At 52.7% G+C, this 22,573-nt stretch overlaps 1 protein-coding gene across 1 annotated transcript in view; it reads right to left on the bottom strand.

The window, feature by feature from the left end:
• The window catches only part of LOC113197065 (BOS complex subunit NOMO3), a 43,578-nt gene that overhangs the window by 20,798 nt on the left and 207 nt on the right, over positions 1 to 22,573 (bottom strand). The window contains exons 2-14 of the mRNA XM_026409260.2: positions 19,519 to 19,608; positions 17,569 to 17,614; positions 15,875 to 15,975; positions 15,076 to 15,182; positions 13,149 to 13,221; positions 10,752 to 10,904; positions 10,105 to 10,242; positions 9,017 to 9,106; positions 6,567 to 6,672; positions 6,287 to 6,437; positions 2,408 to 2,582; positions 1,382 to 1,523; positions 255 to 386 (exon numbers count right to left, since the gene is read on the bottom strand). Of these exons, the coding sequence (XP_026265045.1) occupies positions 255 to 386; positions 1,382 to 1,523; positions 2,408 to 2,582; positions 6,287 to 6,437; positions 6,567 to 6,672; positions 9,017 to 9,106; positions 10,105 to 10,242; positions 10,752 to 10,904; positions 13,149 to 13,221; positions 15,076 to 15,182; positions 15,875 to 15,975; positions 17,569 to 17,614; positions 19,519 to 19,608 (1,504 nt within the window). The remainder of the gene's footprint in view (positions 1 to 254; positions 387 to 1,381; positions 1,524 to 2,407; positions 2,583 to 6,286; positions 6,438 to 6,566; positions 6,673 to 9,016; positions 9,107 to 10,104; positions 10,243 to 10,751; positions 10,905 to 13,148; positions 13,222 to 15,075; positions 15,183 to 15,874; positions 15,976 to 17,568; positions 17,615 to 19,518; positions 19,609 to 22,573) is intronic.

The raw sequence follows: 22,573 nt of genomic DNA, 5'->3' as shown, positions 1-22,573 counted from the left end.
ATCTAGAACTCAAGTGGCACGAGTCGGTCACCCTCCCAAAACACACAGTGGGTGGGCTGTGTTGGTGAGGTACAAGTTAGTCACAGAGCGTGACTCCAGCATCAATGCCTAATGCCACACCCTGCAGCCGAGGTCCCTAATGCCACACCCTGCAGCCGAGGTCCCCGGCAAGGAAGAGCTCACAACAAGAGAACACAGCCGAGACACAGCTTGAGAACCGCGACTTGGAAAGTTACGAAGGCAGGAAGCATTACTTTTATATTTTCCAGGGAGCACGTTGTCGAACGTGAAAGTCATGGAGTTGACCTTGCCGGAGAGCTGCAGGCTCCGCTTCTCACCCTGGCGGCTCAGGGACTGCAGGGTCACCAGCAGGTCACCACAGGTATCTGCAGAGGAAAGACAGGAGGCCTCACGTGACTGCCGTCAGGGACAGGAAGCACACTCTCCTGCTCTCTCCTGCTCGGCAGGCTCCTTCGAGCGCGCCAGCAGGGCTCAGGGCTCTGCGCATCGACTGATTGCAAGAAGTCCCCCAGGGCCATGGATCAGCAGCACACGACAAGGGCATGAGGGCCGAGAGGACCCATGGATTTCTGCATGCTCCAGTCTGAGCCAGGGGAGATGGAAAGAAGGAATGTGACGTTCGTTATATAGAGCACCCATGGAGACAAGATGATATGCAGGTGACGTCATGCAGCACCAACAGGAGCCAGAATCAGAGGTGATGGATGAACAGCTACAGGATGTGCCGTCCATACCAGCAGGAACTAGCCTCACACAACGTCACCAGCAGGAAAGATGGACAGGCCTCCCGTGTCCGGGCACTGTGCCCAAGGCCAGCCCAGGCTGACACACGGACCCTCAGCGCCTGGGAGGTGTGTGCGGCTAGCTCCACACCTCGGGGGAGGGATGCGGAGGCACAGGGAGGCTAAGCAACGTGCCCTAGGTTACACAGCAGGGCCCAACCCTGGAGTCTGGTGCCAGAGGCTCAGCTCGTCACCATTAAGTCACACTGCCATGTGATAGGATCACACCCAAGCCCCTTGAAGACCTCCAGGGAGCAGTATGACCATTTTACAGATAAAACACTGAAACCGACAATCTCAGAGCCGGGAGGACACGAGCCAGCGTTGAAACCTGCCCACTCCCTTAGTCAGGAGAGAAAAAGAAACCTAGGGTTTCCTTCCAGAGCCAAAGCAGAGTATTCTGGAATGCTCCTGGTGACTCCCCTGGCAATGATTCAGAAAGAACCACGTGCAGGACGCAGTCCCACACCTGCTCAGAGGGCAGGGCCCCTCCACACCACCCGAGGAAGGGCGGCCCAGCCCCGCCCACCTGCCGGCTTCTTCCAAACCCCCTGCTCCTGCTGCACCTGACCTCTTACCCAGACAAGAGACCTTCCCAGACACGGAGGCCAGAAACTGCACAAAGGCCACATCCATCACAGGGCTGTCGGTCACCGTGAGAGGAAGCGTGTGGGGCTTCAACATCAGCCCTGCCCTGGTCTCCGCCTCGGGAACCACCACCTGCGGAGAGACAGGACTGGCACCTGGGCTGCCCTGGGTGCTCGGCCCCTGGGCCTCCGGCTCCTGGAACACCCACCTGGGCCCCAGGCTAAGCAGATTTTGAAGGACAGCGGTCACTTCCGGGCCCAGTTTTATAAGCCGACACACCCATCTGTGTGAAGGGCACACATTTCCAGTCAGCGTAAAAGCCAGCCTGCAGCAGCCCCGGGGCAGGCACAAAGGTGACTCCCCAGAGGGCGCCCAAGGCTGACCTCCGCCAGTGAACTGCTGGACGCCAGCCTGTTCTGGCCCCTTCCCAGAGGGACCCTGCTCTGCCCTGGCGAACAGTCTTGGGGAGATTCCTGCCCCATGGCCTGCAAGGTCACTCAGCCTGCCCAATGCCTGCCTGCAAAAGTCTGTGGCCAAGGGACAAGGTCTCCCTCTGGTTGTCCTGCCACTCACTCGCTGGGCCCAGCCATGCTCAGACCTTCCCCATGGAGGTGAGACCACAGGCCAGGGCTCCCCCACTTCTCTGCCTGCCTGGGGACCAATCACATGGCTCCCGTCCAGCTGTCCTCAATTCAGGGCACGGCAGGAAATGAGAAGCTGCGTATAGCCTGAGGTCCCAGAAGCCAGGCGCATGGGAGCTCTGCTCGTTCTGCGGTCCTCCTGGACTCGCAGTGTTCCACAGGGGCTGGTGCCTGACACCAGCCCCCAACCAGCGTGATAACTGGGGAAGACAGAGGCCTGCTGTGCTGCTGCCCCCCAACCATGACATGCAGGCCAACAAAGACTTAGAAATAAGAAGTTAGGACCTGAAATGCTCCTTCTCAAACCCATTTTAGCTCATAACTCTTGAAAATCATGTTTTTCTTGTTTTCAAATAAAACAAAAACTCTTCATACCTGGACTTTGTAGGTCCCTGGTTTTGCTTTGAAGCAAAATGATCCATGAGCATCCGTCTCCACGGTGACCAAAGACTTGTCCTTGTCTTGAGACGACAGGACCACTTTGTATTTACCCATCTGCTTGCTGGCGTCAGGGAAGCGGATGATTGATATCTGCCCACAGACACTAAACCTGCAAGAAGACCATTCATCCAGCTTGAGAACTCAATCACAGCAGAAGAGACTCTCAACAACCCCAAAACGAGCCCTCTTCCAGCCCTTGTGCCAGACCAGTTTACTCTGAGCAAACAGAACGCAGCCCAGGTGGCTTCCACCTTAACAAGCAACCCGCAGAAGGAAGAGCAGACCACGCAGGGCCGTCTGTGTGTTCTGGGTGACATTTGGCAGACCCCCGCTGCAGAGGCAAATTTCAGAAAATCTGCAGATAATAAAAATGCTTCAAGTAAATGGATCACGGACAGTGGAACGGGCTGGGACTGAGGCCGTGGGCCAGCGCTTATAGAAGCAAGAGCTGCGAGCTACTGGAACACAGGGCCTGAGCCAGGCCACGCAACAGGCAGGGTGAGGCGCAGGCCTTGCTTGTGACTAGACACGAGGCACGGAGGAGAGCAAGCGGAGAGACTGCACAGACGGACACAGAACCCCTCAGGAGCTGCAGGCCCGACGGCAACTGAACACCCCGTTGACAGAGGGTGACGCCTGGGATTTGGGACTATAGCCGCAGGGCTCCAGAGCACCCTTCAACAGACACGCGGAAGACACATCCGCTCCTGGAAAGGACCGGCCAAGACCTTCATCCCCGGAGGATGCCCTCGGTTCCGAGCTGATGGGCGAGGAAGGGCCTGGCACAGCTAGAGCCCACCAGGCCTCTTCCACTCACGGGGCTGTGAGTTCGAATCCTGTACTACCATTTTAGAGAAAAATCAGTTGTTTCTTTTGACAGAAAGATAATAAAGAAGACTGGCTCCAACAACCACAGGGCACACTAACTGCAGGAATGGCCATGCTGCTTCAGAAGCAAGACCATGGGAGGCAGGGCAGAGGGCAGGGCAGCAAGACCCCGGGTGAGCAGAGGCACGGCTGCCACTCAGCTGGCCCCACTGCAGGGGTGGAGCCGTGGCCTTGAGAAGGCAGGTCAGCGCCGTTTCTGTACAGACCACAAGCCAGCGTCCACACTCTTCAGAGGTTGTAAGACAAAAGAAAAAAATTAAAATCAAAAGGAGGATAATATTTCATGACAGAAAAAAGTCGCTTGAAATGCCAGCGTCAGTGCCCACGGGTGAGGTGTTGGTGGAACACAGCCACTCCCATTCATTTCCAGACTGTCGCATGATCTTCATCAGAGACCACATGGCCCAGGAAACCTAAAATGCTTACTTTCTGGATGTTTGCAGAAAAAATCTGCCAATCCCTGATGGAGTCCAAGGAATGCACGCTGGTCCTCACTTGCCCTCAAGAGCACCTCAGAATGAAGGGACGGGAAGGGAACGTGGAGGGGACTATTCCTACAGCTCCTGGACACTGTCTTATCTACCTGCCAAAGGAAATGTCACCTTGTCTGGTCCCAGGTGACGCTCTCTGCTTCCCTGCATTGTAAATATTGCAACTATAGGTTCTGTATTTAGCTCATACCCTCCATTAAAGAGAAACGCCCCGGTTCCCTACACCTCAAATGCATTTGAAAAAATACACTGAAAAGCTGGTGCAAGGCCTTAAAGGTTGATCTATCCCATAAGCTAACAGGGTTTAATAACTTTACAAGCAAAAGCTGGAATCTTGGTACATAACGAGATAGCTCTATGCTTATGATCACTTGGACAGAAGTCAAGAGAGCTTGTTTTTTCAATAAACTAAGAATAAATTTAAAAAAAGAAAGAAAAGAAAAGAAACAAACACCAGCAAAGATGCGCCAACCGCTTACAAAGGCCCATGTGCCTCCCTCCCACCCCCACAAGACGATGCACTTCCCAGATGTCAAAAAGGGGATTTTTCTTTCTTTTGTCCAAATACTCTACTCTAAAGAGGAAGACACATACACGTGTCCCCATCTCCTGCTTCACCCCGTTGCTCCAGTGAGAGGTCTGGGCTCCCCGCCCTCCCCTGCTGGCATCAGGTCCCACCACCACCACGGCTTCCTGGGACGACTGCCACAGCCCCCACCTGGGCCCGGGCTTCTCTGCAGCCCTTCTCCACGCAGCCAAGAAGAAGAACTAACAACCAGGGCCGCCCTCCAAGGGCCCCCTGCACGGGGAGGCCAGCCGTCCCCACAGCCCACTGCCTCGCCCCCGGCCTCCAGCCACCCCACAGCTGGCCTTTCCCTGCTCTCCCGGCCTGGGAACCCCCTGGACTGACCTTAGTCTCCCCTAAGTTCTCAGGAACCCAGAACCTTCCGGGGCTCCCATCCTCCTGGGCTCCTCAGAGCACCTGGTCTCCTGCCGTATGACACCTGTCACAAGTGACCATCACCACAGGTCTGCCTTCAGCCTTCCACCCCAGGGAGGCCAATGCCCCGTCTTCACGCCACTTTGTTCCTTGTCACATACCTAGTATCTAGCAGAGGGGCTGCTAGAAATGTCCATGGGGGGTTGGGGGGGCCTAAACCCAGGGAGTATTATCAGACAGAGATCTGCTTCTTCATCTCCCAATCACCCCTAAATCGACTCCCTGACCTTGGCCTCTACCTGTCTAGAAAACGGTCACAGCGGCCTCCTCAGTGACCAAGCCAGTGACCATGATTTCTAGGGCTCCACTCCCTGGCCTTGCTGACGGGCACTTCCTCCTACCTGACTCCCGCTCCCTGCCCACCCAGCGCCTGCCACCCTGGTCCACTGTGTCCTGGCTCTGCCTGCTCCCATCAAGCTCAGGCTCTGGCTGCTGCCTGCGGCCCGACCCTCAGGGTTTTCTATCAACCCAGCATCAGCTAGGGAGCGCCACCTAGCAGTCCTCCAGACCCAGGTGGCCAACCCGGACCCTCAAGGCTCGCTGGCTTCTCCCTGTGCACAGCACGGCACCCACAGCCCCTGCCTTTCATGCTGGGACCCTGACTATGTTCCCCACCCTGACTTCCCTGGTCAGCTGTTCTGGCCTCCAGCACCCTGTCTCCTGCACTGGCTCAGGACTCGGCCAGCAGGGCCATCACAGGCCAGGGCCCTCCACCTCACACTGTTCTGTGGTGCAGGTCACCCAGTCTGTCATTGGCAGTGAAACAGAATGACATGCCTACGAAAGCAAAAATCAAACATTGCTTCCTCGACTCAACACCGTTCCTGCCCTCAGCCCGGAGTCAGCCCCTGTCGTCCGCTGGGGTAGACGGACCTGAGATCTGCCCTCCAGCCTGCTCCCCTCCCTTCACCTGCTCGGCACTTTGCGCTCCGGCCCGGACCTGCCCCCTTGAGACTGCAGGCCTCTGCTCAGGCCATCCCCGCCCCATCAGCCCCTGCACCTCTCCTTCTAAGCCACAGACCCAGAGCCCCTCCCTGTCAAAAGAAGGCTGGCGCTTCCCCATCCTGCAGGCTCCATGCAGGGTCACAAGCACCCCAGGTCTGACTGCAAGGCCGGGGTCTGGTGCCATCCTGCTTCAGATGATCAAAGACACGAATCCAAGCACAGCAGATCCCCCCTGGGCACAGGATCACGCCCTACGCAGGGGGAAGAACCATGCAGCGACCCAGGACACCTCCCAACAAACCCCTCAGCCACCAACTAGGCCGCCCTCCAGAGTCCTCAAGGCTTTGGCGAGAAGGCCCCACAGGACAGGTGTGCAGGCAGACGTGGAGGACGCGCCCTACTCTGACAGACCCCTGGAACCCTGAGGACCCCTGGCACGAACACACAGAGGGCCCAAGGAGTCCCTGCCAGCCACTGAGAGCAGCTCACCTGGTGGCGACGATGTCGGCCAGCTGCGGCGTGTTGGGGGCGATCTTGATGGTGAGAGTCTGGAAGTAGAGGTGCTCCTTGTGGGCGTGGATGGTGTAGGTGCCCGTCGTGATGTTCTCCAGGCGGAAGGAGCCGTCGGCCTTCGTCCTGACTGTGAAGCAGGAACACCGTCAGCACACGCCCAAGAGCTGGGACGGAGCCGCCTGCCATCACGCAGGCCTCAGGGCTGGCTCCTTCCCTCTCTCCCGTCACGCGGGCCCAGGGCCACGCGGTTGCTCACCTTTGATCTGGTTGTTCAGAGTGACCACTGCGTCTGGGACACCTTCCCCTTCGGGTCCATTTAGGACCCTCCCGGTGACGGAGAATCCCATGACGTGGAACATGGGCTGGAAAAGAAGAACGCAGCACGGTGCTCAGGAACCTGTGCCACAAAGCCGCGCCCTGCCCAGCCTCCGCCCACCGCTCCCGAGGCCTCTCCCAGCGCCTTCTGGCCAGGCTCCCTGGCACACTGATGTCCACGTTGATGGGTGTCCAACAGTTGAATGAAGATACCCACAGATCCACTTTCCAATTTTGACGCCACTCACTGCCTCCCCTTCCCAACCCCCCTTCCCTTCCTCCAGGCTCCCAGGAGCAGATCCCAGCATCACCCTGGAGCCCCACCCCCCCAGCCCTCCAGCATCAACCTGTGCTGCAGCTCCTCTCTGCAAGGTTCCAGAGCCCCTCCTGACTCCCACAGCTGGTGCACAGGCCTGAGCCACCTGCCAGCCCCGGGCACACTCACCACTCGGGACCCCGTGCCCTGTCCGACCGCGGCTGTGCTTGGCCCGCTGTGAACACCCCTGGGCACACTCTGGAGCCACGAAGCCCAGCCACCCTGATCCTGGCTCCTCAGCTTCACCACTACTGACCCGACTCACTGTCATCAGGCTTAGCAATACCTGAGACACCCTGGCTCGACTTCTCAGAGCTTGCCTCCTGCCCACGAGACTATGAGCTCCCTGAGGACAGGGACCTTACCTGTCTTGGTCCCCTGGTTCACAGTAAGCACCAAAAAATGACCCCTGAGTGAACAAGCCCACCCTCACACGCACACGGGCACAGCGTTTGACAGGCAACTTCCTTTCCATGCGCACAGCCCTTCTCAACCCTTCCAAAACCACGGTCCCCCCATCTGCCTGCCCACCCACTGACTTCTACCCACACCCAACAGATGTTCTACTTATTGGCACCTACTGTGTGCCGGGCACTAAAGCAACGTCAGGAAGACAGCAAGGAGCAAGACACGAATGGGCTGAGCACGCAGAACCTGCAGGCTTCCTTGAAATGGCACCCACTGCCGAGACTGCATTTGAGCACCACCTGGGAATGTGCCCCCACTTGCCCATCCCTCCCCGCAAGCCCTCTGAAGTGAGCAGAGGCTCCCCCCACTCCTCCCCCAGCAGCCGGCAGAAGAGAAGTGTCACTGAATCTTAAACAGCAGAGGCAGCTCCCAGGTGCATGTGACCCCAGAGGGAGCTCCGCAAGCCGAGCCCTTGCACGCGGCACTTCCAGACGTAACAGTAGGAGAAAACGGCTACAACATCATCTTTTCTTTTTTTTTTTTTTTTGAGAATTTTTAATATTTATTTTTTAGTTCTTGGTGGACACAACATCCTTGTTGGTATGTGGTGCTGAGGATCGAACCCAGGCCGCATGCATGCCAGGCGAGCGCGCTACCACTTGAGCCACATCCCCAGCCCCAAAACATCATCTTTTCAATAACTCTAGCCCTGGGTGGTCCATTAGGAAAGACTACTACCGGCTTTGGGGATTTGCTCTATCTAGCAAATTTTCCACAGTAACTATTTTCCATTTCTGTAATTAAAGACAACATAAATACGATGAAAACCACAATCACCGTCTACTTTAGGGCCGCAGGGAGCTGACTGGGCCACCTAGCACACGGTCTACGGCCACCACTAGGGCCTAAGCTCTGCTCGTCGCACCCAGCCACTGCACTGCCCCTGGAGGAGCCCAGTTTCCACCTGCGCCCAGCGGACCTTTCCCAACATAGCAGCCAGGAAATCGCACGTCCTCTGTTCTGAACCCTCAGGTGCTCCTGAAGCTCCAGAGTAACAGGCCACATGGGCCCCCAGGACCTGCACAATCTGACCCCTCTTCTCTTCCTCGGCCTTCACTACCCCTGCAGCCACACCGGCCTCCTCAGGTGCCCCAAGTCCTCAGGCATGTTCCTGCCTCAGGACCTTTGCACTTGTTCCCTCAGCCTTCAACAGTCTCCCCTCATATAAAAGTGCAGTTCTCACATTTGTCCCCTTCAAGTTGATGCCCAAGTGTCACCTTCACCGTAAGAAACTTCAGAGAACACCCTACATAAGGTGCACCCTCATGTCCACCCTGCACTGTCTCACCATATTCTTGCTTTATATTCATGTGTCACCCTCTGGTCCATTTTCTAACTTTCTCATCTACGCCTGAACTGACTCTTTCCATCATCCAAGGGGGAGTTCCATGGGTCAGGAATTTGGGCCTGTTTTGGTCACTGCCATAGTCCTCCCAGCACTGGCCTTCAAGAAATTTCCCTGAGTGAAGCAGCTCTAGCGAGGAGTTCAATCCTCGAGGACCAAGATCTCATGCAAGACGGGGAGGGATTTTTTAAACATATTTGCAACACCTGTGCCCAGGGATGGAACTCCAGCCCCTGTCCCCCGGAGCACAGGGAAGTCTCACCTCAATCTTCAGGCTGTCGTGCTCCACTGTGAAGTCCAGCCTGGAAGGTGCGACGTCAAAGGTGATCCTCTCCCCTCTATAGAAGGGGACCTGCAGGAAGAGTCACACAATCCTCCGTCAATACCAGCCACCGATCCAGCGGCCCACAGATGACCAGGGGCAAGACATGCCAAGATCCTTAACGATACTGTTGCTGTATTTAAGAGGCAACCCTGTTTCTCTACTGCAGCTGCCACTGAGGGGCCCGTGTCCCACCATGAGCACAGCTTGAGGCTCCCTCATCCAAAATGCCTGTTTCACACTGCAGAATTTTTCAGATGCTGTAATATTTGCACATACATAACGAGATAAATTGGGGGTGGGACCCAAGTCTAAACAGGAAATGCCTTTACCTTTATGTTTAACCTACACCACATAAAGAACATATGAGGCAACTTATATATAATACTTTTTAATAATTTTGTGCATGCAACAAAGCTTTGGGGTATAGAATTTTCCACTTGTAGCATCAAGTCAGTGCTCAAAAAGTTGTGGGTTTTGGGGGGGCTGAGGTCGTGGCTCAGCAATAGAGTGCTCGCCTAGCACGTGTGAGGCCCTGGGTTCAATCCTCAGCACCGCGTATAAATAGATAAGTAAAATAAAGGTATTGTGTCCACTACAACTAAAAAATATTTTTAAAAAAATTTAAAAAGTTGTGGATTTTGGGGCCAGGCGTGGTGGCACATGCCTATAATCCTAGCAGCTTGGGAGGCTGCGATAGTAAGATGGAGAGATCAAAGCCAGCCTCAGCAACTCAGTGAGGTGCTAAGCAACTCAGTGAGACCCCATCTCTAAATAAAATACAAAATAGGGCTGGGATGTGGCTAAGTGGCTGAGTGTTCCCGAGTTCAATCCCTGGTACCCACCCTCCGACCCAAAAAAAGTTTTGGATTTTAGAGTACTTCAGACTTTGGAGTTTCGGGCTAGGAATGTGTGACCTGCACTGCTGAACAGCACCTGTGGGGCACCAGGCCACCACTTGCTCCCTGGACACCGACAGGGACTGTTGGCCTCCCCGACAAAACAGAGCAGAAAGCCGCCCCACTCACCACAGTGTAGCCCCCACTCGGCAAGGAGTAGAAGGAGAAGGAGCCGTCTTCCTTGGAGACCGTGTGGCACAAGTACACCAGGCTCTCGTCCTGGGGCTGGAACCCGGGCACTGGGGAGACGTTGCAGCCCAGGACGTCCTGTGCCAGGGGAGAGACTTCTTTTACTGTTTACATGCTCCAGTCACACCCAGGAGCCACACCCAGGAGAGGACAACTGCATAAGTTTCATCTCTACATAGATGTATTTTTTTCCCCTGAAATCTAGGGCACATTCATATAGATAAAAGAAACAAAATCTCCACACTCAAAGTCACAAGATGAAAGTTGCCATGGTGTTCTTGGGAAAGGGACATAGCTGTCCTTCCCAAAAATGGGTCTCTGCCCTCCAGATAAGGAAAGTCTCAGCAAGGCCAGGCGACAGCCCAAGGACCCATGGCTGGTAAGAGGCGTTAGCAAACCCAGGTCCGTCTGATGTCAAAGCCTGTGCATTTTCCACTGAACTCCACACCTCCCGGTGCACACAGCCAATTTCTTGTGAAACTGTTCTCAAATAACCTGAAGCAGCATCTCCACCAGCAGACCCCAGCTGCCGTGTCCCCGCCCGCCACACGCACACCAGCTCTTGTTCTTTGCTTTCCTGTGCTTACCTCTTTGGTGACGAAGGAAGAAAAGAGAAGAAACTTCACCCCTTTCATGGGCTCCCCGTCACTCCGAACAGAGCCAGATACATTATAGCCGGCAACAATGAGCGGGCCTGCGGCATTGGCGTTGGAGTTGGTCACACGCACCGTGGTGCTCGCCTACCAAGGGAAGAGGTGTGAACTCCCCAAACATGAGCACTTGCAAAGTGCCTAACACTGAGGACACACGAAAACATCCACTGGAAAAAGCAATGCATAAAGCTGCATCGACAGTTGTCCCCAGCATCCCTGGGGCTGGCTCCAGACCCCCCCCCAGACACCCTAACCCGCAGGTGCTAAGTCCTTCATGCAAGAGGGCAGAGTACCTGCACAGAACCTGCACACCCTCCCAGAACCTTGAATCATCCCTCGGGCATTCACAACCCTTAACAGAACGCCTTGTGAATAGGTGTTCCACTGCTTAAGGAACAATGACAGGAAAGAAGGCCTATGCGGCCAATTTTTTTCCTATATATCTTCAGCCCACAACCAGTGGACCTGAATGAACTGGCTGAACCCAGGTGCAGAAGCCACGGACCTGGGGGCTGACTGCACTGCGTGACTGCAAGCCCTGGTCGGCGCCCAAAGTGAGGCCAAAGGAAATGAAAGGAAACGTGGCAAGGCCACTCGGTCTGTCTGTGAAGGTCCCTCCCTTCTCCACACTCTCCACCCTCCAAAACCCCCTGCTGCTCCCAGTCCCAACAGTCATCAAGGTTCCAACTTTTAAATGAGCACATTGTACTTTTCCATGTTTAGTGAAATGCATACTTCTTCAACTTTCTTATTAACATACAATTTAAAGCAGAGAAAGGTGTCCCATATTCTGAGCATATGGGTGGTGACTGGCATAAACTGAATGCACCACCGATGACCAGCACCCAGAGGGCAGAAGTAACGCCCCAGAAGCCCCTCGCCCACTTCCCAGCCCTGACTCCCACCCACGATAGGCCAACAGGATCCTGACTTCTAATCACAGGCTTTGCTTTACCATCAAATTTTATACTCACAGACTCACCTAATAAGCCACATAAACCTGAAAATGTATTCTACATCCTATGTGTAGTGTGTAGGGCTTGAGTTTTAATAAGCCTGTGTGTGTGTGTGTGTGTGTGTGTGTGGTGGTGGTACTGGGGACAGAACTCGGGGGGCTTAAGCACTTAGCTATATCCCAGCTCATAATTTTTATGTTTAGTTTTAATTTCGAGACACAGCTCTTGATAAATTGCCAAGATCAGCCTTGAACTTAACATTCTCCTGCCCCACAGCCTCCTAAGTCACTGGTTACAGGCGTTTTAATTACTGCCCCTGGCTTAAATAAAACATTTTTAAATGTTGCTTCAAGAAGGAAAAAAAAAAATCCTGAAACCCAAAAGTCATAACAGGACATAGGTCTTTGGTGAAAACTACTTCAGCCAAAGAGAGGACAAAAAAAAAAAAAAAAAACCTCTGGAGGACACCTGCATGTCCTCGTGCCAGGTAAAGAAATAAGGACACAGCTCAAGACCCCGCATCCCCTCCCGCTTCCTCCCTCCTCTACACCACCAGGGTCACTGGATGCTGCGCTGCTGGTGCCCAGCACAACTGCATCCTTGCTCTACATACACCTGGTCTGCACTGGCATCATCACGAGGGCCTGTGACCTCACATCCTTCGCTCTCTGCACACAGCTCTGGGGCCCTCATTACTGATGCCCAGCATGTCCCCCTGTGGGGGACCCACAATCCACTCTTAATGGCATTGGCGTTGCTTACCCCATTTTGCTATTATAAACAAACTGCAATAAGCATTCTTTGTTGTTGTTGTTGTTGTTTGGCACTGGGAATTGAACCCAGGGGTGCTCTACCAGTGAGCCACATCCCCAGCCCTTTTTATTTTTTGAGATGGGGGTCTCATTAAGTTGCTGAGGCTGGCCTTGAACTTGTGATCCTCCTGCCCCAGCCTCCCAAACTGCTAGGATTATTTGAGTGTGCTACCACACCAGGAGACAAGAAATATTTTATACATTCTCCCTGGGCATGTGCACAACAATTTCTAAACTGCTCAGTGTATTCATAAATATCTGTCTCAGGTTGAAAAAGAAAAAAAAAATCTATATCATCAGGCATTTCTATGTTGCTTTAGCTTAAAATATCATCAGTTAATAAGAGAGCAACCCTGTCACCTACAACCAAAACCAGCGGCACCCGCTGTGGCAGCGGAGTTTCACCTCGTCAGCACCTCCTCCCTCGTCAGCACCTCCTCCCTCAGCACCGCTACTTCTACATCAACATATGGAAAACCCATCAATTCATTTCTCATCCTAAACTGAAGGCATCTGCAGACTAGCACATTATTGGCACAGCTATCACAGGCCAAAACGCTCACCTCTTTCAATGGCCAGGTGGGATGAGTTGCAAGGATTTCATAATCTCCAGGAAGAACTTTAAAAAATGCAAACCTAGGGAACACAAGACACACTTAGCTTTCTCCAAACAAGCCGAGGACTTCTCATTAACCGACTAGTGCTCGCCTTATCCCAAAATCCCTCTGGCTAGTCAAGCGAGTGGAGTCAATTGGTCACTCTGCAAATCCACAAAGGGCGCTGGCGAGGCCGGCGGAGCAAAGCAAGGCTGTCCCATGTGCCGACAGGAAGGACGAGGGCTTCTGTTTCTCTGAACTCCAGGTCTCCTGCCACCAAACTGTCACTGTCGGACAGCAGGGACCAGCCGCAGGACACTCAGCTGGGCAGAGAGAAGGGGAGGGAAGCAAAGGCAAGGAAGCGGGAAGAGGAGTGGGAGCGAGGATGCCAGGCTGGGGAGGGACACCGGCGGGACCCCATAACACTGTGGCCAACCGTGACAGGCTTGGCATCCTGCACAGCTGAGCTCAGATCCGCTGCGTGAAACGAACACAAGCATCGTGGGCTCTTGTGCAAAGCAACCACGATGGAACCCTAGCCAGGGAGGGCGACTCCGATGGCTCCTGCAACTGAGGTCACAGCCAGCTGAGCTGGGACTCTGACGCACTTCACCCTTCAGGTCCCAAGGCGATCGGAGGGCTGATTCCAGGGAACAGCGTCCCAGGGCCGCCCGCTACCATCACTCTTCAGCTGGTGCAGAGGAAAGGGACTCTGGAGACTCACTTGTTGTGTGAGGTCATCCCTAACCGAGAAACCAACCCCAACGCTCCAACATCCGAAAGGCTTTGAGTGCCAACCTGATGCCAAGTCAAAAGTCCCACATTCGACACTTTGTTTCACGTTCCGTGTTGTTTAGAAATGTGTGTGAGATCACCTTCATAAGGGGTGTAGGAAACATAAATGAATTTCAGGCTGAGACCTGGGCCCCCTCCCCAAGGTATCCCATAATGTGTATGCAATATTCCCAAATCTGAAAAGTTCTGCAACCTGGAACAGTTCTGGTCCCAGCACTTTGGAGAAGGGACACTCAACCTGTAGCAGCCTAGGACACAAGGCACAGCTCCACATTCCACCTCAGACCAGGACTAAAGAGGCACCAATCAAGAAGAGGAAAGCTTATTTCAAAATGAAAATAATTCCAAAATTGGATAACTTACTGGCAAACCCATTATAATCTTTGATTTTGCCATTCAGTCCGTCTTGTGTATTGAAGTAGCTAGTAATGATTTGAATGCTTCTAAAATTATCAGTCTGAACTATTAATCTTGGCACATCTATTAACATTTGCAACTATATAGATCCATTAAGTAAATGCTTCAAATTTCACTCGGCAAGGTTAATTAGGTAATCAACAGTTCCCACTGCAAAATGGTTTTGATGTGATAAAATAATGTTTTTAAATCATAATCACACTAACCTATATTGAGCAAACATTCACTAAGCACATATCCAGGCTGGCCAGTCTGAAACAATATTAATTCACTCTTCCCAGCAACCGTGGGAGGCAGGTTTCACAACTTCTTTCATTTACAATTAAGGAAACCAAGGCACGGAGGGGTTAAGTGACTTGTCCCAGATCAAACAGCTAGCAACGGAGGAGCCAGGATGCAAACCTGGGCCACCAGACTCGAGGACCAGCCCCAGCTGTTACCTGAAGGCCTACTAAGTGCCCGGCTTACAGCAGGTGCTCTGTGGGTGTTAAGTGATATTTAATCAGGTGCAAAAGGACAAATGACTTCCATCTCACAGACAAGGAACTTGGGCTCCAAAGGGCATGAACTTGCCAGAAGTTAGGAGGCTGAATCAAGATCTGTACCCAAGTCTCCTGAATGCAAAGGTCCCCCCAGCCCCCATCACAGCCCGGCTCCAGCTACAGGTAAGATGGCCACTCACTTTCCTCCAGGCTGCGTGACCGTGGACTGGATCTTTGCGTCTGTTCCAGTGTTTCTCAGAGACACCTGAACTCCTGCAGGACCCAGGGGCTGCCCTTTGCTGAGGACCTGTGTGCAGAAGGAGGTTAGAACCGCTGGGCAACAAAGCTCTCTCCACAAGTCACTGCACCCACTTCTGCCCCCCAAGTGGAACTAGAACCTTCTCTGGGTCAAGGACCCCTTTGAAAAGATGACATTATCTATGAATACCCTCTCTCTGAGGGTGAGGTGGGGGAGCCAATAGTGACAGTAAAATGACCCTGTTTCACAGAACCACCGCTAAAGATGTGCCATTATTTTATAAACCACTGGATGGCAAAAAATACCCATGGTCCCACTTCACTAAGAAGCCCATACATAAAGTGGGGCTGAGGGAGAAACGAGCCTGTCATGAAGTCAGCCGGGAGCCTGCACATCTCCACCGTGCGCCAGCTGGGCAGCAGGGGCCACCTCGCCAAGGAGGGGAACGCAGTCAGATTCACACCACTGTGCAAACACCTCCAGAGCTCAGCTTCCACCAGAGACTGCTCCAAGGGGTGGAAGCAGGTGCAACCCTGCCCCAGGAGACCCGAGCACCCGGGCAGGCGGGCAGAGGAAGGTGCCCTTCAACTCCACGCCCCATGAAGGACCGTGGGCACATGTCCTAGGTGGGGGCGTCATGGCCAGCAGCCTAACCTGCCTCCTCGACTCTCCCTGCTCCACACACAACAGAGGCAGAGCTCCCAGACCCCCCAGCCCTGGGTGGAAACAGCCCACTCCACCTTTCCATTCACAGAGAAGCCCGTGAACACGAAGTTGATGTCTCCGCCCTTGGTACAGATGTCGCTGACGCCATCCACGTACAGCTCCACGTTGGTCGGCTCTGAGGAGGGGATCAGGGAGGGGAGAAGAAGGAAGGCAAAGACACATGGGCAAGGTGAGTGCTGGGACACCGTGGGACTAAGAAAGGCACCCGCACGGCCAGGCTGCTCCACGCATTACGAACACTTACTACACTCCTTGATTCAAAACCCAAGGGGGCAAGAAATTTAGCAAGGAAAAGCCACCTCCCCACCCCTGTCCCCAGCACCTGCCTTCCCGCCCCAGAGGAACCAGGGTTCAGAGAATAAAGAGCCCAGAAAGAGTCTCCCAGCCCGGGGGCATCCTGGGGCCCCACTGAAGACTGTGACCCCCAGTTTTATTCACATTGTTAGCCGTGGTCAGGCACCGAGCCAAGGGCACTACCCCCGCAACTACCTCAGGAGTGGGGTCATTTCTGAGGGGTAAACTGAGGCACAGAATCATTAAAGGATCTCCACGGTCACAGAGTTTGTGGGTGGCAGAGCTCCCATCTCCCAAAGCAGGCTGCAGACCTGTCCCCACGAGCCCATGAGTCCAGCCGAGCTAGCCCGGGACCATGAGCCCAGGGCCCAGAAGCCACGTGGAAAGGAAGTGAGCCAACTGCCCTGTGAAGGCCACAGAGTGACAGCGGGCAGCCAGCTGCCACCGTGTGGCCCAGGTCACCAGGCCCCCAGCCCCCCAGACACCCCAGGAACGCGGAGAACAAGGATGTTACGGCGACCTCCAGAGTTTTCAACACTGGTGATTCATTCAACTTGGGGGAAGAGAGTGAAGAGTTCGTTACAGCAGGGTCTAAAGAAGAGTTTTTGAAATTTTCCGAAGAGTGTAGAGTAATAAGTAGAGAAAAAAATAGAAAACCATGAGGTTTTCAGGTAAAATAAAGACTCCTCCACACAGACAGACATGGCAGGAGGGTCTGGAGCCCGCGTGCGTGTGGGGACGGGCTGCTCTTGCTGGCTGCCTGCCAGCCTCTCTAAACCCTTAGCCCAGGCCCCCCGTGAGGCCGGACTGCGACCACTGTGACTCCACAGGAGAGGCGGAGGCTGGAAGGGAAGTGACTCGCCAAGGCTGTCACCTAGCTGGTGAGGCCCAAGGGGCCGATCTTGGCCCCTGTTAAGAGAAGCAGATCTGTTTGGCGCTCAGTGGTGGAGCTCAGCACAAGCCAGGCCGGGTTCCATCCCCAGAGCAGCGAGAGACAGACAGATCTGGACTTTAGTGTCAAACGTAAATGGCTAAACAGTTCAATTAACTAAAAAAACAAAAAAAAACTAAGGTGCTGAAAAAGAAACCGCACTGGGACAAGAACCGAGCCCCACTCTTGGTTTCTATATGGTTCCAACACCACGTGGGGTGAAACCGTGAAGGCCCCGTTTCCAAAAAGAGGAACAGTCCACGAGAAGATGCCCGACTTGAGAAAGGTGAAGGCAGCCACAGGATAGATGGAAGATAAACCCAAACTAAAGTGACAGGAAAAGGGAAAGGGACAACACGAAAGCCCTCTTCCACGAGAGAAGCGGATGCTTAACTCTTCCACAGGCACTGACTGTGCCAATCCCACCAATGTCTGCACATAATGGGCCCTGGCGAGATACGTCTGGTTATTCGGCTAACTTACCAAAACTCCACCCGAGGGGAGGCTCGATCTTCAGAATGAAATCCCCCTACAGAAAAAATGAAATTTAAAGAAACGAGAATTGATGACACTAGTGTAATGCAATCTAGTGCAATCGTTCAATCTAAAACTAGTGCATCTGAAGAGGAATCCAGAGCATAGCAGTGTTCTTCTGAGTGAGTCTTAGGTTCCTTTCAGAGGCTGCAAACTGAGGCCATCAGAAGCCGGCCCATTGAGCCCATTTGTGAATTCTAAAAACAATACAATGCACCTCCCGTGTCTTTTTATACCAAATATTAACCAAGTCTTCCACTAACTCCTCGCATGCCTAGGGCTACAAGGTTTGCTCGCATCCTTGGGAACTAAAATCACTATTTAACACTAGATTTTACCTATCAACCCTGAAAATTGACATTAACAGTTAAGAAAAAAAAAAAAAAAAACAGATTTCAAGACCCTGCTAATTCACCTCTAGAAATCAACTCATACGTTGTGCACAGACGTAAATTCAAGACTACTGATTACTGTGTTGCTAATAATAATTTTTAAATTGGGACAAGACTACATGCCCATCCACTGAGCGTGGTTAAGTAGATTACAGTGCTGGGCTGCCTGGCATTTGATACAGGCCCACATGTATGCTGCTGCTCACGCAGGCGGGGAAAACCACCTCCCCACAGCAAAGCTTCCCATTACAAATGGCCAAATAACTCCAACTGTGCAATTCCATCTGTATTAAAAAAGGCAAAATTAAAAGTATATATACAGCTGGGTGTAGTGGCACACACCTGTGATCCCACAACTCAGGAAGCTGAGGAAGGAGGATTATAAGTTCAAGGCCAGCCTCAGCAACTTAGTGAAACTGTCTCAAAATAAGAAATAAGAAGACTTGGGGATGTAGTTCTGTGGTAGAGCACCCAGGACTTCAATTCTTGGTACTTAAGCAAATAAAAAAAAAAAAAAAACTATGAATGCTGACTATTTTTACAATATCCTGTGAATTTATATCTCCAAGTACGTGGAGGAGGCTGGGGCTGTGTAAGAAGTGTGCAAAGGCACATCTAGGTGCACATGTACATGCACATGGCATGTGTATCTTCCAACTGTAAGCAGAGAGCGCACTCTGTTAGGAGGCACACAAGAACCTTTGTCAAAGGTCACTGCTATACAGGGGAGGTGACAGAATTAGGGGGCAAAGGGTACAAATTTACTTCATACAGCTCAAAAGATCTGGATTTTTTTTTTCACAAAGCCCATGAAAATGCATGGAACTTCTGGAATCTTTTTTAAACAGTACTTTAAGGGTTTTATTAAGTCAGTTTCCCACACTGGCACTCTGGGCGTCCCGGCTGTCCTGGGCAGCACTGCGCTAGGGTTAGTTTCATCCCCAGCCTCTGCTCTCTGAGTAACCAGAGCCCCCTCCGGGGCTGTAACCAGGTCTCCAGTCACATGAACATGGAGCCTGGAGACTTCAGGTGCCATCAGACCAGCTGAGAAGTCATCTCCCTCGTGGGAATGAGCTGAGCAGCTATGCTGAGCACAGGTACAGATGCATCACAGGGTGTCCCAACTTCATAGAGACCGATGATGCACCAATTTAAGATAAATAAAGAAAGAGAAGGAAGACCAGCAGAGAAAGAGGACCACAGGAAGGGAAGAGGGGAGGGAAAGGGGAGTACTGGACCAACTATGTTACATGCACTTATGAATACGTCAGGATGAACCCCACTATTATGTACAACTACACTGCACTAATAAATATAAACATAAAAGAATAAATAAGTTACCTCCCTTGGAATTGGACTAGCACTGCCATGTTCCTCTAATCATTTACGAAGTCAGGGAGCATCTACTCGTGTGGGAAAGGCCACTTTCCTGTTTGGCGCAGCCCAAAGGCCACACTAATTACTTCCCATCATAAAAGACAAGCAGGCAGGCCGGCACCCTCCTCACCTTATCATACAAGGGGATCATGAAGTAGCCGTTGTTAGGGGCACAGTCTGTCTGGTATTTCAAAGTCCCGTGCTTGGTGTACAACTTTATCTGGAAAGAGGGGAAAGGAAATGCAAGTCATGATATCGCCTGAGAATCGCCCACATCATGCCCGAATGTATCAGGCAATAAGCATGCGCTCGTTGCAGACCCACTACACGCCAGCGATGAACACCAGGCCTCAGGGACAAGAAAATAAGATGAAGCCACCCCAGTCGTGGGATCTGACGGTTCTCAGGTTAGAGACTATCTAAAACCACCCCAAAGTCTTGCTTTTCAACGCCTTTCCGTTGACTTAAATGGCTGTCTCTATTTCATTCATGTAAGTTTCTGGGTCTAAATCAAATTCTGTTAGTGAAACCAATCTGCTTGTTAAAACACAGATCCCTGAGCCCCACCTCATTTCCTCCACGAGGTCTGGGATGAGGTCTGGGGATCAGCATCATTAGGTCCAAATGACTCTATAAACTAAAGGGACATTCACCTATAAGCTTAATTCTCTTTCATTCTCAAAACAAAAACAGATCAAAGACATTTACTGTTATGTCCTCTCCTCAAGGACTCTAAAACTTTGTGTCTTCAATATTAGCAGGCACAAACTATTCACCCAATAAGAGGCACAAGCAGTATCTACATCTTCCACATACTGGGTGACCTTGGGCTAGTCCTTTAACCTCTAGAGGCTGTTTCCTCATGGGTAGAGACAATGAATTCACATCACTGTATATTAAGCATCTGACACCAAGCACAGGCTCAAATGAATTACTATTTAATACCTGAAAAACAACACAACGTGTGTAATCAGCAGGGCATAGACTGAGTTCTAGGAAAGTTGCCTAAACTTACCTGAATGGCTGAACCACTCTGACCCTCAGTCTTTACATATGTAAAAGGAAGCAGCTGGGACTGATGGCATCTAGGAGCCTCACCTCTAAAATGTGAATGATCCATGACCAAGACACAGAGATGACAGAGTCAACCAACTAAGAAGATGTATACAGCAACAAACTTGCAACTTGCACAGTGTTGCAAGTGGGAAAGGCCCAGTGTGAAATAACAAGTAGACGGAGTTCTCCACGGGCAGTAACCATGGCTCACACACCACAGAACCTGGGACAGTGTCCTAGGTACTAGGTCCTCAATAAATAAAAAATGAATTTATTCCAAGCCATAAAGAAATTCAGATGCATACAATTAAAAGCATGGATTGGAAATCCAGCAGCCTAGAGGGGCACAGAGGCAAGTTCAAGGGGCATTACTCTAATGGGGCACGGAGCACTACACAACCTGAGCCAACCTCTGCGGCCCAAAGACAAGGCGATTTCCAGAGAAATCAGGAATTCAGTTTCTAAGGTGAAATCTCTTAATTGTTAAAGTGTCAGCAACCAGTATGATTCTTCTTTTTAACAGCTCAGGCCACAGGTAAAGAACAGAAATGTCAATGCCCCGAGTAGGGACTTTCCTCTGGTGGGTTCACTGCACCGCTCTATCCCCACCTGGGCCACGCTGCAGGACATGCAGCAGCGCAATAAGTTGTTGTTGACTGAACAGGATGCAAAAGCACCCCCAGAGGGAAGAAGGCTAGAGAAGGGGAAGGTAACCAGGTTGGGTCACATCAAGTAAAGACCATGAAATACCGACTTTCCTTTCATAAAGTACAGATGAGGATGTTGAATGGCAACCTAATCTACAGTGAGGTTACTCATATGAAATGTCTGATTTCATCACCAGTAATTATGAAAGAAGGAGTGTCCAATACAAAAGAACAAGCGGGGGACAGGCAGCCCTAGGGCTCAAGAGATACACTTCTCTTGTCCGGAGGCCACCATTAGTACTGGGGGGTGGGTGCCCTAACAGCCTTTCCCTTCCTCCCAGAGCCCCAGGAAACTACAAACTGCGCGCGACAGTGTCCTGTTTTACTCTGGGTGCTTTGAAGACAGCTTCTGAAATGCCCTGTGCCTGCAAACCCAGAAGGTGGCATGGGGACCCAACAGGTTCCCAGGAGCTCCTGCGAGCCCTTAGGACTAAAAGGGTAGAGGAACAGCGGACAGAGGGGCCCTGAGGCTGACAACACAGCCTCCTCTGTAGAAGTATCTGTTCTCTCCCAACACCATCCTACAGGTAAGAAACCGGACTTGGAGCAAAGCCAGGTCAGAAGTGTTGGGAATCCACTTCCCGCCCTTCCCACAATCCTTGGCGACCTGTTCTGCACAATCCTGCTGTTCCACTCTGCCTTCTCTGGGGCAGCTCCAAGGTGCCTTCGGGTAGCCTCTGTCCCTTCCCAGTCCCTTCTCTTTGGCATCTCCTTGCCCCTTCCTTTGTTTTCTCTCAAACCCCATCCCAGGCATCTGGTGTGTGCCTCTTCCATTCCCCTCCATCCCCCTGTCCCCCCAGCCCTCCCGGCGGCTCTTCCTCACCCACCTTGACAGGTGTCCTGGAAGCCTACCTCCACGTGTCCCTCCCCAGTCCTCTTTTCTGAAGCTATCTGGGCCACAACCCCACTGGGATGACAATCATTTCACAGACCCTTACAATTTAATTTTTTTTTTCCTAAAGAAAACTTCTACACGGATCTCTAGTGTGATTCCGGTGAGGGACACCCATCAGGACAGCTGGCAACGCTCCCCTTTCAGAGGAAAAGCAGCTGGGGGCGGGGGTAAAGACGCAGCCGCCCCCCGCGGAGTTTCCAGCACAGCTCCACCCGGGGTGGGTCTTCGGGGTGCTCTTTTAAAAGCACCTGGGGAGCACTGGACTGGACCTTGCGGGGCGGGGGGTTCCGGGTTGTGGCGCGGGTGGGTAAGAATCGTGGTCTGCAGGGTCTGGGGAGATCTGCGGTCCAGCTTTTGGAGAAACGGGGTCAGGGCTCCAGGGGCTGCGGTCCGGATTCGGGGCGCCGCGGCCCCGCGCCCGAACCCGCAGCCATACGTCGGCTCGCGGACGCCGCGCGGGGCCGGGCGCCAGGCCGTGGCGGCCCAGAGAGGCTGAGCGACCGGCCCGGGGTCACAGCGCGAGGCCG

Source organism: Urocitellus parryii, chromosome 9 (genome assembly GCF_045843805.1).
Source record: "Urocitellus parryii isolate mUroPar1 chromosome 9, mUroPar1.hap1, whole genome shotgun sequence".
Lineage (NCBI taxonomy): Eukaryota > Metazoa > Chordata > Mammalia > Rodentia > Sciuridae > Urocitellus > Urocitellus parryii.
This window is presented reverse-complemented; position numbering and strand designations above follow the sequence as displayed.